The sequence below is a fragment of the Cydia splendana genome, chromosome 4, assembly GCF_910591565.1.
Source record: "Cydia splendana chromosome 4, ilCydSple1.2, whole genome shotgun sequence".
NCBI classification, from domain to species: domain Eukaryota; kingdom Metazoa; phylum Arthropoda; class Insecta; order Lepidoptera; family Tortricidae; genus Cydia; species Cydia splendana.
In genome coordinates this window covers 12,198,179-12,215,356 of record NC_085963.1, presented here as the reverse complement: position 1 = coordinate 12,215,356, position 17,178 = coordinate 12,198,179, and the positions used below count along the sequence as shown (strand labels likewise).

Below are 17,178 nucleotides of genomic sequence, written 5' to 3'. Positions count from 1 at the left end.
AAAAAATAATGATACGGTCGAATTGATAACCTCTTTTATTGAGGCAGTTAAAAGTAAAAATAACGATAACACAAAGTAATAAAAAAAGAAATTAAAAAATTATATAAAACTAAAAGTGACCGTTCAATCCGTTCATAATACAACAGGGACATGAATATGCGACACAACTGAAAACCGCCGTGTCGCCGAAATAATTTTTAGCTTGTAAGATTTTACTATTGTATGTATGTTAGTTTGTAAGGTATGTATCTATGGGCCTTAGTTGCCTGATAATAAATGATATTTGATTTGATTTGATATGCCAAACATTATATGCGGTAGTTCGCGCCCGTACAGGTCTAAGCAATTTCATTAGAGGTGGTCAAATCTGTAAATAATATTAATTTTGTTATTAAATTTACAAAACATCCATGAGACACAGACATTTTTAAATATATTAAGAACGGGTCACTCACGTACCTATCAATCACGTATCACGGGTCGGTACGAAGGGAAAAATGTCGAGCGTTTTTCGACTTAAAATACGTGAGTGACCCGTTCTTAATATATTTAATATAATGCAAAAGTAAGTTCATAGCGTTTTGGAAAATATATTTTTAGGGTTCCGTACCCAAAGGGAAACCTATTACTAAAACTCTACTGTCCGTCTATCTTTCACCGGGCTGTATCTCATGAACCGTGGTAGCTAGACAGTTGAAATTTGACAGATTTCACAGATGAAGTATAGTCTGTCAAGCAAAGTATATTAGTAGCAATGTACAGCAAAGTGAAGTAGGGCAACACTCATAGAGCAGTATTGCGCTAAGAAAAGCAGCAATGTACATCGAACCAAAACATGTAATTACCTATCATAACCTCAAATTTTACAAATATTTACGATCAACGAGCATGTAGCATTGTAGGCACCTTGACTTTGCTTAATTTCATGCACAATCTTATTTATATTGGTATTTAATGGTGACAGCAGAAATTTCTTTTGAAATAGCAACGATTCAGAATGTAAACAAACAAGATGGCTGTCATTCACGATCCACATTCCACAGATAAAACACAGATGATACTCGATTTTGGAATTATTCGAAAACAGTGTTGCTAACCCGCGATTTTTCAAATTTGCCGCCTTTTGCTACTGACAAGATTTGCTTGACCAAGTATATTTTTGTTGCCGCTATAACAACAAATACTAAAATTTACTTTATCGGGTAATTTACTTTATCGGGTTCCTCGTGGCGTGGGCATGTTGTACATGTGTTTGTCTTATTTCTAATAATGGTAGCGATTCTTTTAATATTAGTAATTCTAATTAGAATTAGACAGCCGTTTTGTAAAGAATCCCCGTTAAGCCAGGCGATGTTGAGCATGATGGGCAATGTTGAGCAAGTTATCGGTATGTACATACTTCATTTGGTATGCATATTACTTGTACGCTGCAAAAAACTGAAAAGTCAGTCAATCGGTGGGGATGGGATTGTGAATATGCCAAATGTTATTCGGCAATTCGCGCCCAAATACGTCTAAGCAGGTTTTCATCGTGGGAGCGTAAATCTGTAACAAAACATGACGCACTTAATTAATTTCTGGCATTTATTTAAATAGGACTAATCAAATCTTAATTTAATTCCTCGACTTTGATAACTTACTTTCCCGTAGAATCCCGATTCCCCCTTCCCGGTGTCCACGCCTAAATTAATATTGGTGGCGCAATGATTTATTATAATGTCTTCATTTACCTAAAAATTAAATATTTTATATGATTTGAATTTAAGCAGATGCGTCTACAAAAATGTTCCTGACATCTTGTCGACAATATTTTTCGGCTTTTATATATACATACATGGAATGCTGTGTAAGCCGATACTGCGGGCTCAGCAGGGTTCCATTTTTATCGCCTATCATTATGCGCGTCCCTTTCGCACTCACATACTTGTTAGAACGTGACAGGCATGGTGACAAGCGATAAAAACGCGACCGTGCTACAGGCTACGGGGGCTGGAGCCCATAGTCGTCACATGCGCATTGCCAAATTTTTATACTTGTATGTATATATTTTACCCAAATAATAATAAATAGAGTAAATAGAGATTTAAATAAAGATAATAATAATATATAGAGTAAATAGTAGCCCAATAATGGTCGCCCCTAGGTTGGAGCCATTGGAGCTAATTCCCTAGTTAAACTTCCTTTTAAATTCGATCTTTCCAGCCGTGTGTTTGGTATTCGGAACATATTTTTTTTTTATAAAAAGACTAATCAATAGGCTTACAGGGACTGGTTTCCCTTCCTGTTCAAAGCGAGAGATGTTAGGCCTCTGGACCGGCAGGATTCGCCAGCGCGTGCTTGACACCGCATGCTCGCTCAGGAACAACGGGAACTTTCCGCACAAACCTGGGATTGGGTTCGGGTCGAACCTCACGTAAAGGGGCTAAAAATAATGTAGTAGGCAGTTGGTAATCGTTTTTCATAATAATTTCCAGAAGTCGGTACTTATATGAAACTATCAACCTGCCCCGGCTTCGCACGGGTTACACAAAGACGCTTAGCACACAGGGTACGATTCGCACGTCGTTCCGATGTTTGAGCGAAATCCTCCTCCTCCTCCTCGCACCTCCTCCCACTCGCACATCGGAACAACGTACGAATCCTATCCAGTGTGCTAAGCGCCAAAACCTCAACAAATTGTACTTTTAAACTTTTCTCAAGAATCAATATCAATAGAGATAGGTAAAACCGCATTAAAAATCTGTTCAGTACTTATTGTAGCATCCAAAGTATTCAAATAGTTCGGTACGCCATACAAATTATATAGTGTACCTACCGAACTATTTGAATAAAGGTTTGCATCAAATTACTTTTCTTCTCCTAGAATTAATTAATAAAATGCAACTTTCAGCCACTGATTGCAAGGTTTAAAGAGAGCCTTTCCGAACGAGTGTGGTGAACAATGTTTTTTTTTTACTTTTTGTGGATAATAAAGACCTTGGCAACGAATCGCAACCGATTATCGATACAATGCGGCATAATCTATCGATTGAATTCGTTGCAGCTATAGTCGGGCGATGTAAAAAAGTTTTTTAAAATACCTATATTATAGGCACATTTTAAATTATAATCACCTTTTTCTTCACTGTTTTAGAGAGAGTTAGAAGAAATTCCTGATTATACTTCAAAATTTCGTGTTCCCGATTGCAGTAATCGGCACTGGTTATCACGAAGGTGTGTTTTTCTTGTGGCACCACATCCTGGTGAGCTACCACCGAGCATCCATCGCGGAGCTCTTGTGAGTACATTATTTCATCAGGCGAAATGCGACCACCTAAGAAGATACCCATATATTCCGCACTGGGATTGTTTGAAACTGCAAGAATATAGTTCCAATATTGTTACTCTGCATTGAAAATTTAAAAACCTGAGTTAAAATGTCAACATTTAAGAGTCTGATACAATGTGAAACTGCTTAAATCTGCCAACAACCCGTTTACAAATTAGGCGTCTTTCTAATTGAAGCATCAGCAAGCAAGCAGCATCTGGTTAAGATTACAAAATGTTATTGTAACGTTATAGGTGTGTTTTTTTTTTCGCTTCAATCCTTTAGTTTTGGGATGTCGTTGAATAGGTCGTTTAAAACTTCTAGGTTGAATGTTACATTAAATATTTTCGTAAATAATCGCTCCGAAAAAAAAATGCGTAGCCAAAATTTTAGACCGTGAGACCCTGGCTAACTCTCAGTAAAGGACCAAAAATTAAATATTAAGCCAATTCATCCAAAATCCTATTGCTATTAATATGAAATACTACGTACATAGCGATCGATCATAAGCGCGGATATCCACAATATACAGTGTGTTTTTTTTAAGTGGGACAGTATGGGGAAATCCCAAAGTATAAGAGATACAGGGAAACTGTCTTAGGAAACATTAGGTACTTTTTTGTGAAAAAAAAATGGTATAGTCAAAATTTTGGTCAAGTGTGAGTTGTCCCTAAAAATGATTAATTTTGATGAAATTTTTTTTTGACACACATCTACTCAGTTTCATGAGGGGATCATTTTATTGTATGAGAAGAAAAAAATCGGGACAGCAGAAGTTAGTCAAATTTAAGAAAATCGTTTTCATTTTTACAACCCGTGTAAATTGAAAACCACTGCCCACTGCAAGGTTTTTATTTAAAAAATATTGCCTATTCCAGTTTTACATTTGAATTTGGAACACTTTATTTGGTTTAAAAAGGATTAAAATACTTTAAGATATTCTTACGCGAGCCTTACCTTACAAATCTAATTTAAAAAAAAAACAAATTTTAAATTTGGAACTTCTTGAAACAAACAGTATTTTACTTGATATTTCATTGTTTAAAGTTAACATTATGTTAAGTTTTCGTCATGGAATTACCAAACTCGCATAAAGTAGATTTAATTGAAGCGTATTTTGTAAATTATCGTAGCTCTGTGAATGCGTTACAGTGGTATCGGGAACGTTATCCGGACCGCGATCAACCGGACCGCAAAATTTTTGACAAACTGGTGAAAAATTTAAGAAAGGGAGGCTGTTTTAAATTAAAACGGAAGAGACGAGCCACAGTAATAAATGAATTTACAACTATCGCAATCTTAGGATATTTTGAAGCCTACCCAAAAGCCTCATTGAGGGAAGCTGCTAACACTATCGGTGTGCATAAATCTACAGTACGAAAGGTATTGAAGGCTTACAAGTACAAGTGTTACATAGAAGGTCATCTTGTACAAGCATTGCTTCCAGGAGACACTGACCGGAGATTAGCATTTTGCCAGTGGTTTGTAGCATGCTCGATTAGAAACCCGTCTTTTCCAAGCCGGATTATTTGGACAGATGAATGCAATTTTTCAAACAATGGCATGTACAATAGAAAAAATAATCATTTTTGGGCACGTACAAACCCCTTCCGAACTACGGCAACCCATAACCAGGTCCGCTTTTCCTTTAATTGTTGGTGTGCAATATTAGATAATAAAATCTTTGCCATTAAAATTTACCATGGAACATTGAATAGTCAAAAATATCAGGAAATATTAAACATGGCTGTGGATTTAGTAGATATGGCAATTCCATTAAATAATTTGAATAATATCATCTACCAACAAGACGGCGCCCCTGCCCACAATAGTATCGCTACGAAACAGTTTTTAAATGAACATTTTCTTGATCGCTGGATGGGCACAAATGGCCCTATTAAATGGCCACCACGTTCACCCGATTTAACACCGTTGGATTTTTTCATTTGGGGGTACCTTAAAGGTCGAATTTATGCAGATACTTACAACTCGGTACAAGAGTTAAAAGACGCAGTGCATTATCATTTGAACAACATACATCACAACGCCTTGTCTAAAGCTACCAGAGGTGTTCTGAAACGCGCTCGTGCCTGCATTCGACAAGAGGGAGGCCACTTTGAACATTTACTTTAATGTAAAATTATTTTATTAAATTTACCTAACTTCTGCTGTCCCGATTTTTTTCTTCCCATACAATAAAATGATCCCCTCATGAAACTGAGTAGATGTGCGTCAAAAAAAAATTTCATCAAAATTAATCATTTTTAGGGACAACTCACACTTGACCAAAATTTTGACTATACCAATTTTTTTTTCACAAAAAAGTACCTAATGTTTCCTAAGACAGTTTCCCTGTATCTCTTATACTTTAGGATTTCCCCATACTGTCCCACTTAAAAAAAACACACTGTATACCAAATATAATAAATAATCTACATCCGTCTAGCATACCTATACTTTTGAAAGTTTCTAACCTGATACGTGAGGTGCAAGCAATGAAATCTTGGCACCAAAATTAATTGTTCCCGTAGACTGAGTCAAGACGGTGGGTTTATTAAGGTTTTCAGTCATCTTCCGGTATCTCGCAAGTATCATGTCACCATTTTCCATTTGATTCCGAAATGCCTCCAATTTGCACTAAAAATGGATTGATCAAATTAAATGACGGTCGTCTTTACGAGGGCAGTTTCAGGGGCACATTAGTCAGTGGCGAGTCACTGCCTGCATCGATAACGTGTATAAACATTGTTATGGCAGGTGTCCGGAATTCTCAGCAATAGTCCAATCTTATGACCAGCCAAACTTCAACACCATAACCGGCACTCTTCTCCACTGTATTTACAATAAGCCCCTACGCCAGCTGGCACCGATTTACATGTATCTATTTGCGCTATAATGGGTTCTAGCTGGTGTATTACATAAAATCAAATTTGTCTTGAAGGGCCTCTGCGCTGTTGGGTTCGGCCCCACGCCTACTACTTTTGACCAACATGCTCAGTCAAAAGCAGTTTTGCCTGTTTTTGTCGGTTAAAAGTTCTTTTGACCAGTTCACACTTTTGACTGCAAGATATATAGTAGTATACCCTATAATGGACACGGAACCAGTAATGGGACAAAAAAACACAATTCCTCTAAAATAAGTATATAAAAGTAGTTTATAAACACTGGATATATTTTTATCATAAATAAGAGTCCTAGAGCTGATTATGTTTGAATTTTTATTAAATTCGGTTATTTTTTAAGAAATGTGCGTCAACCCAAAAGTTGTCGTGCCACTGAAAAAAAATATCACTAAAAATTCTTAACAACTTCGCTAAGAGAGGTGAGTTAATTTATTAAATTTTAATTAATTAATACTTGATGGCAGATGGCAGTCGCTTTCGTAAAAGCTAGTGCCTACGTCAAATCATGGGATTAGTTGTCAAGCGGACCCCAGGCTCCCATGAGCCGTGGCAAAATGCCGGGATAACGCGAGGAAGAAGAAGAAGAAATAATTAATACTTGATGAAAACTAGAATGTGTTTTGTTAATTGCATTTACCATGAGATAAGGTATACAACACACTATGTTGTGACTCCACAGATGTAAAAAAATAGTGGTATTTGGCCCAATCCCATTATAGGAGCTGTAAAACTGCATACCTCCTATGATGGGACAATTGACATAATGATGCTTGCCATGCCATAATTTCATGTTTTAAACAATACAGAAGTAAAATGTAGTTACGAAATATGTCAACCAGGAGGTATTCTCGGACTTAGGATAAATTAATATCGTTTTTCAAAATTTTTATTTAACTTGCCTTGTTAGTTAGTGTGGGTCAAATCTTGGTAGCTGAATTTGACCCACTTTTCGATTTCCGATTCAGTTGAAATTTTGTGTAAGTACGTAATTAAGTATGCAAATCGGATGATAATGCAATATTATGATAACATGGACTTGATCTGATGATGGAGACAGGAGGTGGCCATGGGAACTTTATCGCAATAAACCCTAACTAATTGTGTTTGGGTATATTAGAATTGTCTCGATGAATCTAATACAATAATAATTGGCTGTGGAAAGAAAAATACATTCAGCGATAAAAGCTTATACCAAAAATTTATTTTTTTGCCATAACTTATTCCCCATTTCAAAATTTTATACTGATAGAGCAATGTCCATTATAGGGGGCCCATTACTGGATCCACGTCCATTACCGGGGGCCCATTACTGGAGCTTTGGTGTCCATGACTGGAGAAAAAAGCATAGTTTTAATTTGTTAATTATGTGGAAACTCATTGCAGTATCTTTGATACAACACGCCTAAAATATGAAAGGCGGATAGGACTTTCATCTTTTAACACGCTAAGCGGACGACCATTTACAAGGGAAATATCATAAATACTCCAAATTTCCTCTTAAATGTCCCATGACTGGTGCTGTTACTATATATATATATATATTTTTATTATATCGACTGATTAGTGATACTGATAAATCAAACCTTCCTGAGCACCAGGAAAGTTTCGTGGAACAGAACGGAATAATAGCAATGCGAAGCGGCTATCGTTTTACTAACGAACAGAATAACCTCACCTCCTCCAAGTTGGAAGCTAACTATAAATAAAATATAACTACTAACTTTACCTCCTCCAATACTTTCTCTTCATACCAATTACCAATACGTACGCGGCTACAGTAATCTGTGCCCTTGTCTTCATTTAGTTTCGAATTAAACATTTTGGAAAAAAGTAAAAATAAAAAATCTTTATAAAGATCTGCGGTAAAAAACGATAGAAAACTAAAATGACACGATGTTCACGTCATGGTTACGTCAGTTGTTGACCAAAGAGTATAATAATTATATGTATAGTGTTGTTGACTATCACAAGACAACCATTTGTAATAATACTAATAATAGTAATTTATACAATCGTGATATAATAGAGAGTTTTTCAGTCGAGTACCGTGTTTAGGCAACGAAGCTTGCTGAGTTGACTAAGTATGGTACCAGATTGAAAAGCTTGATTATATCACTATTGTATACAATATTTTTTCTACGAGTCAACAAAAATAATACTTTAAACTAGTAGAATCATACAAACAAACCAAACCAAAAGTATACAGCTAAGATACGCGAGCAGCCGCGATACCTTCATACTGGAGTACTCGTTATTATACTGTGATACTGGTACGCGCCCCGGCCGCCGCGTTGGTCAACGACACCTTCTCGTAACTCATGAGGCCCTGGTACTTGCTCCGCGCTAAATTCAATTTTTAGACAGTTGTTTTCTCGATTTTGGCCACCGTAGACTATGGAGACTAACAAGCAACTACTTAAGTGGTTTTCGTAGTCTATGGATGTTGCTATATGAAGGGTGTCACATGCGCGTTTCTGACTTATGAACCAATTGTTTATACTATACAACCTAAAATAAATAATTAATTTGAGCTATGGTTTTGTTTCGTCGTCTTGATGGCGGCGAGCTTGTAACTTCCCCCCCTTAATATTATCTAAACTAAAGCTTAACCCCTCCTTACTGAAAATTATCCCCTGAAATTTAGCCACGTGATCGTCTAGTCTAGAGTTAGGACCCCTCGAAATGTACCGCAGAAACCTAAGTTCTTTAATGAATACTAGCTAAATTTTGGACTCTGTTTTATTTTATTACTAGCTGAGGTACCCGGCTTCGCTCAGGGAGCTGAAATGAGAATTGTGTGGTGGTTGTAATAAAAGGATACTCTTGAAAATATATTTAGGTTTTTTTTTCTAAGTACAATACCTATACCTACTTCTTACATTAACAGCAACCTACGCATAGTTGACCATGAGAAAAGCATAGGGCAATATATAATATAGTTGAATTATCGAGAAGATGGAATTGCATTTGTAGTGGTTGTATGCTGATAGTACAAGAAAATAGAAAATTCAAATATAGAATGCCTGTAAACAAACAATACTACTACATATGCAATTCCACGCTCTCGATGATTCAACTATAACTGGAAGTATTTGTCGAAAATCTCCTGAGAGTATGAAGGCTTCGAATAGTCCACAATGTTCTAGAATATTCCACAACATTTGAGTGTGTTCTGGAACACTCCACAATGATCTGGGATCCTGGATTCTAGGCTATATTTACGAATATTTGATAACATTCCAGAATATTCCGGAATGTTCTCGAACATTCGAACCTCACAACTGTCTTACTTTAAATATATACCCCTACCAATAGATAGCTCCAACCCTATAAAAAAGGCTTCGAATGGTCCAGAATATTCCACATTTGAAAGTGTCCCGGAATGTTCCACAATGATCTAGAAAGTTCTCGAATACTCGAAAACATTCCAGAATGTTCTGTAGCTTCACCCATACAAAAAAGGCTTCGAATGGGCCACAATGTTCCAGAATATTCCATAACATTCGAGAGTGTTCTTGAATATTCCACAATGATCTGGGATGTTCTCAAACATTCGACAACATTCCAGAAAGTTCTGAAATGTTGTAGAATGATCTCGAATACTCTCGAATGCTCTTGACTGTTCTAGAAATGTCTAGAGGGTAAAATTATCTTCAAATGCACGCCTTTCAGGAAAAAACGGGAATCTTCTGCGTGGAAAGACAAAAAAGGCTTCAAATAGGCCACAATGTTCTAGAACATTCCACATTTGAGTGTGTTCTGGAACGTTCCACAATGATCTGGTATCCTGGATTCTAAGCTATTTCCGAATATTTGACATCATTCCAGAATATTCCGGAATGTTCTTGATCATTCGAACCTTACGACGTTACCACAATAGGTAGCTATGATCCTACAAAAAACCTTCGAATGGTCCAGAATATTCCATAACATTCCAAAGTATTCTGGAATATTCCACAATGATCTGGAATGTTCTCAAATATTCGACAACATTCTAGAATGTTCTGAAATACTGTAGGATGCTCTCGAATATTTTCGAATGTTCTGGACTGTTTTAGAAATGTCTAGCCTCCGAGACCCGAGACGGCTTCGAATGTTCCAGAATATTCCACAATGATGTAGAATGTTCTCGAATATTCGACAACATTCCAGAATGCTGTGGACTGCTCTCGAATACTCTCGAATGGTCTGGAATGTTCCAGAAATGTCTAGCCTCCGAGACGGCTTCGGATGTTTCAGAATATTCCACAATATTCGAAAGTGTTCTGGAATGTTCACATTGATCTAGAATGTTCTCGAATATTCACCAACATTCCAGAATGTTCTGATATGCTGTGGAATGCTCTCGAATACTCTCGAATGTTCTAGAAATATCTAGCCTCCGAGACCCGAGACACCTCACCAGGTACAAATTTTAGTAGGTATATATTTCACGATCTATTCTGAACTTTCCTTCATTAAATTAAGGTTCAAAATTCAAAAACAAAAACAACTGCTTCTGGGTCTCAGAGGGCGAAACTTTCAGCCCTTATATCTTCAAAAGCACACCCTTCAGGTAAAAACGGAAAACTTCTTCATGGACGGGAGATAGAGGGCTACCACCCCATATAGCTTCCTTGATCGTATCGGGACTCATTTCTGAGTTTTAGCGGCACGCACATTGTACACTTTCTTTTATTATATATATTGATTACCTAGTTCATAAAATAGAGATTTTATTACTGAGAATATTTTTTATTATGTTATTAAAGAAAATTTTCAGGAATATTTTATTAAGTTATTGTCGCAGCATATTCAACGTGTTCTAAGGTAAAGTATAAATGGTATTGCTAAAAATATTAGAATGGTATGGTAATGCAGTATATAAAATATTAAGAAGGTTATATATTCTTGATAAAATGAGTTAAAAAAAATTGTTGGTAAAAACCTGCCACACCTATTAAGCCTCTGGGATAACATATAAGTAGCATTCCTGGGATAAGCCCATTTACACCCTAACTTTTCAAGATTATAATTAACTACCAGCTTCTTGCGAAGATGCTACTCATACGCTCGATGCAGGATAGGAGGCTCCTAGTCCAATCAACAAGGTTAGTCGGAACACCTACCCTATCTTGGTAGCCAGACGGGCTTTGACCAACACTTCGGAACTTATGCGTATCTAGATGACTATGAAGAGAAGTGCCAAATATTCATCAGTCATCAAAATTACTTATCTTTTATTTCAAAAGCTAAGGGATATTAATCCCATTTCCATTCCCCAAACCTAAAATATAAGCTGCATTTCTGGTCTCTTAGTAGTATAAACGAAGTACTAAATTTACTATGAAACTGAAAACGAACTATGAATATCAAAATGAGCATTATTTCACTCAAAGTATCCTTTGGTTTACTCTTGCCTGCCAAAGGTTCCCTAAAAACAGCTATTCTTTGATATTCCATCTCAGGATAGACTGCATTTCCTAGCAACTCAATTTGATATTTAGGAATTTGTTTTATAAATACCTTGGAAACCTGATTATGTTACTCAGTACTTCATCTCTACTCCAGACGACCAGAATTTTAATAGATAAAATTAGAATAAGATAGAAAATACCCTTTTACCCAGATAAATTATAAGTTCTTAAGCAGTAACATTTAACTCCACATAATTTTATAATGAAGAAACCATATTTGAAGTCTTTAAACGAGGAAAAATATCAACCGTTTCAATTTTAGACCCTAAATCTCTAAAGAAACCCTAATTCCCTAGTAATAGTGTGCGATTTTACCCTATTAACCCTATCCTCTGTCTCTACTCTAGTATAACCAAAGCACAGTTCGTACTTACCATCGACCCTGGTACTTTGGAATATACGCAAGTGTGTCCTTATTAGTTACAAGCTAAGCATTCGGCGAGTGACTCCGAGATTGCAACCTATCAACTCGTGTTATTGCCCCCCTCCATGGCATTTTGCACAAAGGCAGGGATGCAACATGGATAGGACAGGTCCCTATTGTGTATATAATTGGTATAAATAAATATATTTAATTACAAAGCCTTCGAATACTGTAGATTTCAAGCAAGCCCACGTTACCCCGGATGACGCGCACGTGACGTCCTTGCTATTCATCTAACAGCTGGACATCGAAAAAGCTAGGGAGGGAGACGTTTTAAGTCTGCTGTGTTGATATAAAGCAGACCCCAAGACAACCCTCATCTTGGAACGAGATAGACCTCCTTCCATCCGCTGTTTGTCACCGTTAGGATAGCAGATGAAAGGCTAGACTAAACTATATGTCTAGGCACTGATTTGGTTTTGAATCATATGAAAAAATAAAAATTAGGAGTTTTCAGATATAGGTCAAGTAAACACTTTCCAAACAACTACATTTCTATTGAGAACTCCTATAGAAAACTATTAGCAAAGTGGACACACTCTATCCAATGATATCTAAGCTTAAATATAACGGAAACACATATTTCCGCCATGCCAAACAAAGACACAATTCCAAGTTCTACTCTATGAGAATTGGGACATACGTCTTATTCTCGATAAAGCTAAGCACTTAGAAAAATGGACAGAGTTTCCCCACTCTCACCAATAATCTCCGCGTACTATAGAAAAACCAAGGTCAGTTGTCGGTCCCGACGCTAGTAAAAGACTAACTCGCGTCGTCCCCCATCAGTCCTTTTATACTATTATTCATGTCGTCAGTGACGACACAAATGTCGTCAGTGAAGACACCCGATGTCGTCAGTGACGACACAAATGACCTTGGCGAGTGCAAAACAGCGTCAGTGAAGACAACCCACCGTCCCATAATATACCCACTTACCTTACCGAAATATAAGTCTTACATACTTTACTTAAAGCTTATTTTTGGTTTGATAATTTAATAGAAACGTTTAATGAATGAATGAATAATATTTATTTCAGGACTAGTCCCATATTATGTTAGTAACAAGTTTATACTACTTAAATTTAGTGTTAGTGCAAAACAACATAAATATAATTTAACAAATAAAACTTATAACCTACCTACGTGGAGCGCGATACATGGAGCTGTGTCCATCTCCGCATCAGCGCGGAATCCCAGCGGTCCGCGAACGCGCTCAGGAGCCCGTTGGTGCTGCAGCGAATTCGGGCTAGCAGGGAGGCGCACCGCTTGCGCATTATGGCAGCAAAATCGTCGGTCCGCATGCCGACTCTTGACATGTTTCGCATGTAGTCCCTATGCCTCATACTTTAAGATTTACTCTTGATTAACCATGATGATCTTAATCTGAGCCATCTATGAATCTCTTACGCAACTACTTAAACCTTATGTCCTACATGTTAAGGTCCATATTCTAATAACTAAAACAAAATGCTGATGAGGGTAGTTTTAAATCGTATTTATGCACGCGCATGCACAAATAAAGCAACCAAATGTACGTTTGAGTTAACATTTTTCCCTTTATGATTCCAAATATTGCGTTCATACTGAAGTATTTCATGTTTACCTTTATAATAATGTTTTTTAAACATATAAAAGAAATTAATTATTTAATTATTGTAACCTTTTATCTACCTCACGCTTTTTGAATTTTACGGTTTTAAAACGATACCTAGATGGCTCCTTGCACACAACTGTCAATAATGTCAATGTCAACCTTATGTCAACAAAAAATATGTTGTTTATTTTCTCAAATAGATTCTTGTTGTTATTTTGTCTTTCTATTAAGTTATTTAGTAATTAATTTAATCGTGGATACATGTGATAAAGACTAGACCGTGAAACCAAGTGATTTAAGCTACCATTGACTAGAATATTCAACAAAATCATGAGCAAAATACACAATTACCTAGGAACTACCTGGAAAGCTTTCTTTCATCGCTGAAAATGTAAGTTTTATATTGAGAAATGAGCTTAATACTGTGTTATAGGCATAGGGCCAGTCACAAGTTGTGATTGATCAATTTCATTATAGTTGACTAAACTGTATCGAAATGAATATTATAGTTGAGTTGAGAGCCCATACATTAAAAATACCCGATTGCAGTTTGGTATAAGAAATCTTAATTCAAGAATTACAGTCGTTGAGTAGAAAAAGCTTTTTTTAATACTTTTTTTAATAGGGAGTATTACTGCAATGTTCTGCCGCCAGAGTGCAGCACTAATTTGTTTAGAGTCTGGCTACTGAAATATTACACAAAGTTTTGGCGGGAAATTCAAAAAATCTTGGGCTGGTCACATTTTGTGTAGTAGGAATTATAGTTTTGATACTAGAAAATATTTTTCTTTTTTTCTGTGCACACGTAAGGTACCTAAGGAAATAAATTAAATATACGTTGACGTGCACTCAAAGTCAGCGCACATAATTTCTACCACTAGGCATAGTCTAATAAAACATGGTCTTCTATTCCCAGAGTGACACAGGCCTACGTCACAATAACATGGCCGCTATATATATAGCGCTATCGCATATTATCATATAGCGCTGTCGCATGATGACGTAGGCTTGTGTCAGTTAGGTGACCTAGAAAAGACGGGAATGGAGTACCAGGCGGAGTATATTATTATACCATGCCACTAGGTAAAGTACAGTCAACGACATACACACATGTTTACGTTCCAATGTTTTGATTTTATTGATATTTTTCAGAACTTCTAGTTTATCCGTTTTTTTACACACTTGTCCTGTTTATGAGATTCATGTATTAATAAATTCACGTACTTAATCAACGTTATGGGCAAATGTTAGAACTAGTACTTAAAGTATCGAAATATATAGAGCACCAACCTACTAAATTGTTTACAACTTTACAGTTTTACATTGCCAGTAAACATTGCAGTTTTTCGTTATACCACGCTTCACGTCGACTTCGCACATCGTCGTAATTTTACCACCTTAAATAGTAGTTTGCGTACCTCACTTAGCATGGTCACTATTAATATTATTTAAAATAAACCCATTATAACCCGCAAACAATCTGAATGAATGACATAAATTGACAACTGACTTTTAGCTTTTTTTTAAATCATAGACAATTGGTGATACAACAAGGAAATATCTGTCAACAAAATTTGGCTAGCCAGACTCTAGTAAACCATAGAGTAACTTATACATACTACGCCTTAAACAGTTTTTTGACAAGTTTTTACCATGACATTGATTCATCAAGGCGGTTTGTTTACAGGTGGCCTACCGCGAAACGCGAAAATCGAAATTTCGTTATCTGCCTCTCTATCGATCGAATAAGCAAGAGTAATAGAGAGGCAGAGACCGAACTTTCGATTGTCGTGTTTCACGGTAGGCCATGTGATTGAGTTAGTGATGCCCTCTTCGCAGAGTTTTGCGTAATATTCCCTACATAGTTTTATAAGGCATAGATCGAGTGTTCGTACATCCCTAGTGAAGCCATTTCAAGTGCGACGTCACGTCGCACTCGCGTCACCGTATTCGATCGGCCCTCGCAGTACCCAAGGTCACGTCGGTTTGTGTACACCTCCCGTTTAAAAATCAAAAACACAGGAAAAATGGTTGTTTGTGCATTGAATGGGTGTCACAACGCATCATATCATAAAAACAAACCGACTTACATTACATTTCACGCGTAAGTATAGAGTTTAATGTGATATTTTTACGTAATCGTAACTACAAAAATCCAATGTTTCGTCAGGCGCCATTTCTTATAAATGTTGCCAGTGTAGTGAATATTTTTTCCTCAAAATGGGGCATGACGTTTACATTCTAAAATGAATACGCTTAATTGAAGTTCCTTGTATAAGTAATTATTTAAAAATTATATATTTTTAAATATTTCATTATTTTATTTCAAATTATATAGTAATTTTATGCACATTTTAAATAAAAAATTGTAAAAATGTATCATTTTTTTTATTTAAACCTTATTTCACAAAGGACAGAAATGCAAAATTCCTTAAATAAACATAAAAAGCTTTTGCTATTAAATCTACACACAAATTATTAATAACCAAGTGTTAAGGATGTTGTTAAATCCCCCCTTTTGAGGGAAATATCTATATACTGGCAACACGTTTTTGTATATGTGTGTGTTGCTGAGCGTAAAACACGAGCCTCCCACGCACACATCGATCGTGTTTCGGCTTCACTTTTGGCAGGTTAGCCGTATGAGGACTATCTGTCTATGTGTTATTAGTCTGAGATTCCCTATTTAACTTTTATAAAAGATATTGTAATAATCCTAATATAAATTACAAACTGATTAAAGAGTATAAAATATCCATAGAATGTAAAAAGGTTTGAAATAGGTATAGTTTGGCAAACCAAATTTGTCTGTAGAAAAGGCGGCGTACATTTTATTGCGTGTCATTATGTCATTATGCAGTTTATGCACGGGTCCCGAGAGACGTTTTTTAATAACTATATTTGCGAAAAAATTTACAATAAAACAAATATTGATTACATAACTTTGTATTTTGCATATTTTTACTAAGTCTCCCGTTGACCACGAACACTGCCAAGCCAAGAGTATAATCCGTTTAACATATTATAGAATAGATAGTTTTATATTATGATATTGTTTATGAACAAACATACAGGGTGGACCAAAAAAATTGCACTTTTGAAACATTGTCAGAAATAAAACTATACAAGATTTTCTTAATGTCATGTAATCTTTCTAGCAACAATTTGATGCATTTTTTTGCACATGCATATTTAATGCAGAATTGCAGATGGATCGAATTACATCATATCCGTCTCGTCGTTGTGTGACTAGTCGTATGCCTATTGCCTAGTATTAACCACATTTTTCATTACCGAACACAGAAAATGGAAAGAAATACCGTGTAATACTAAAGACCTATTCAGCCGCATATTTCATTCATAATTCCATCTAATATTCTAACAACTGAAACTTGAAGCACTTAATTCCATGGATTATTACCTATCGCCTGTCTTTGTTTTTCTTTTTTTTTATCTTTATGTTAACTTAGAAATAAACAGAATAAAACCTC

General features: G+C 36.1%; 1 protein-coding gene across 1 annotated transcript; it reads right to left on the bottom strand.

The window, feature by feature from the left end:
- Positions 1 to 1,355: 1,355 nt before the first annotated feature.
- On the bottom strand, positions 1,356 to 13,409 carry LOC134789587 (cilia- and flagella-associated protein 161-like). Its single transcript, XM_063760157.1, has 5 exons — positions 13,237 to 13,409; positions 3,114 to 3,339; positions 2,264 to 2,422; positions 1,641 to 1,730; positions 1,356 to 1,545 (listed from the first exon to the last, which is right to left on the bottom strand). Exons 1-5 carry the CDS (start codon positions 13,407 to 13,409, stop codon positions 1,450 to 1,452), a joined length of 744 nt encoding a protein of 247 aa, XP_063616227.1. The 3' UTR covers positions 1,356 to 1,449.
- Between the last annotated feature and the right edge of the window lie 3,769 nt (positions 13,410 to 17,178).

Coding starts and splice junctions, on each gene's coding strand:
- LOC134789587 (XM_063760157.1), bottom strand. CDS start 13,409: ATGTCAAGAGTCGGCATGCGGACCGACGATTTTGCTGCCATAATGCGC. Junction 3,340..13,236: donor CTCCATGTATCGCGCTCCAC/GTAGGTAGGTTA, acceptor AAACAATCCCAG/TGCGGAATATATGGGTATCT. Junction 1,546..1,640: donor AATCGGGATTCTACGGGAAA/GTAAGTTATCAA, acceptor GTTTTGTTACAG/ATTTACGCTCCCACGATGAA.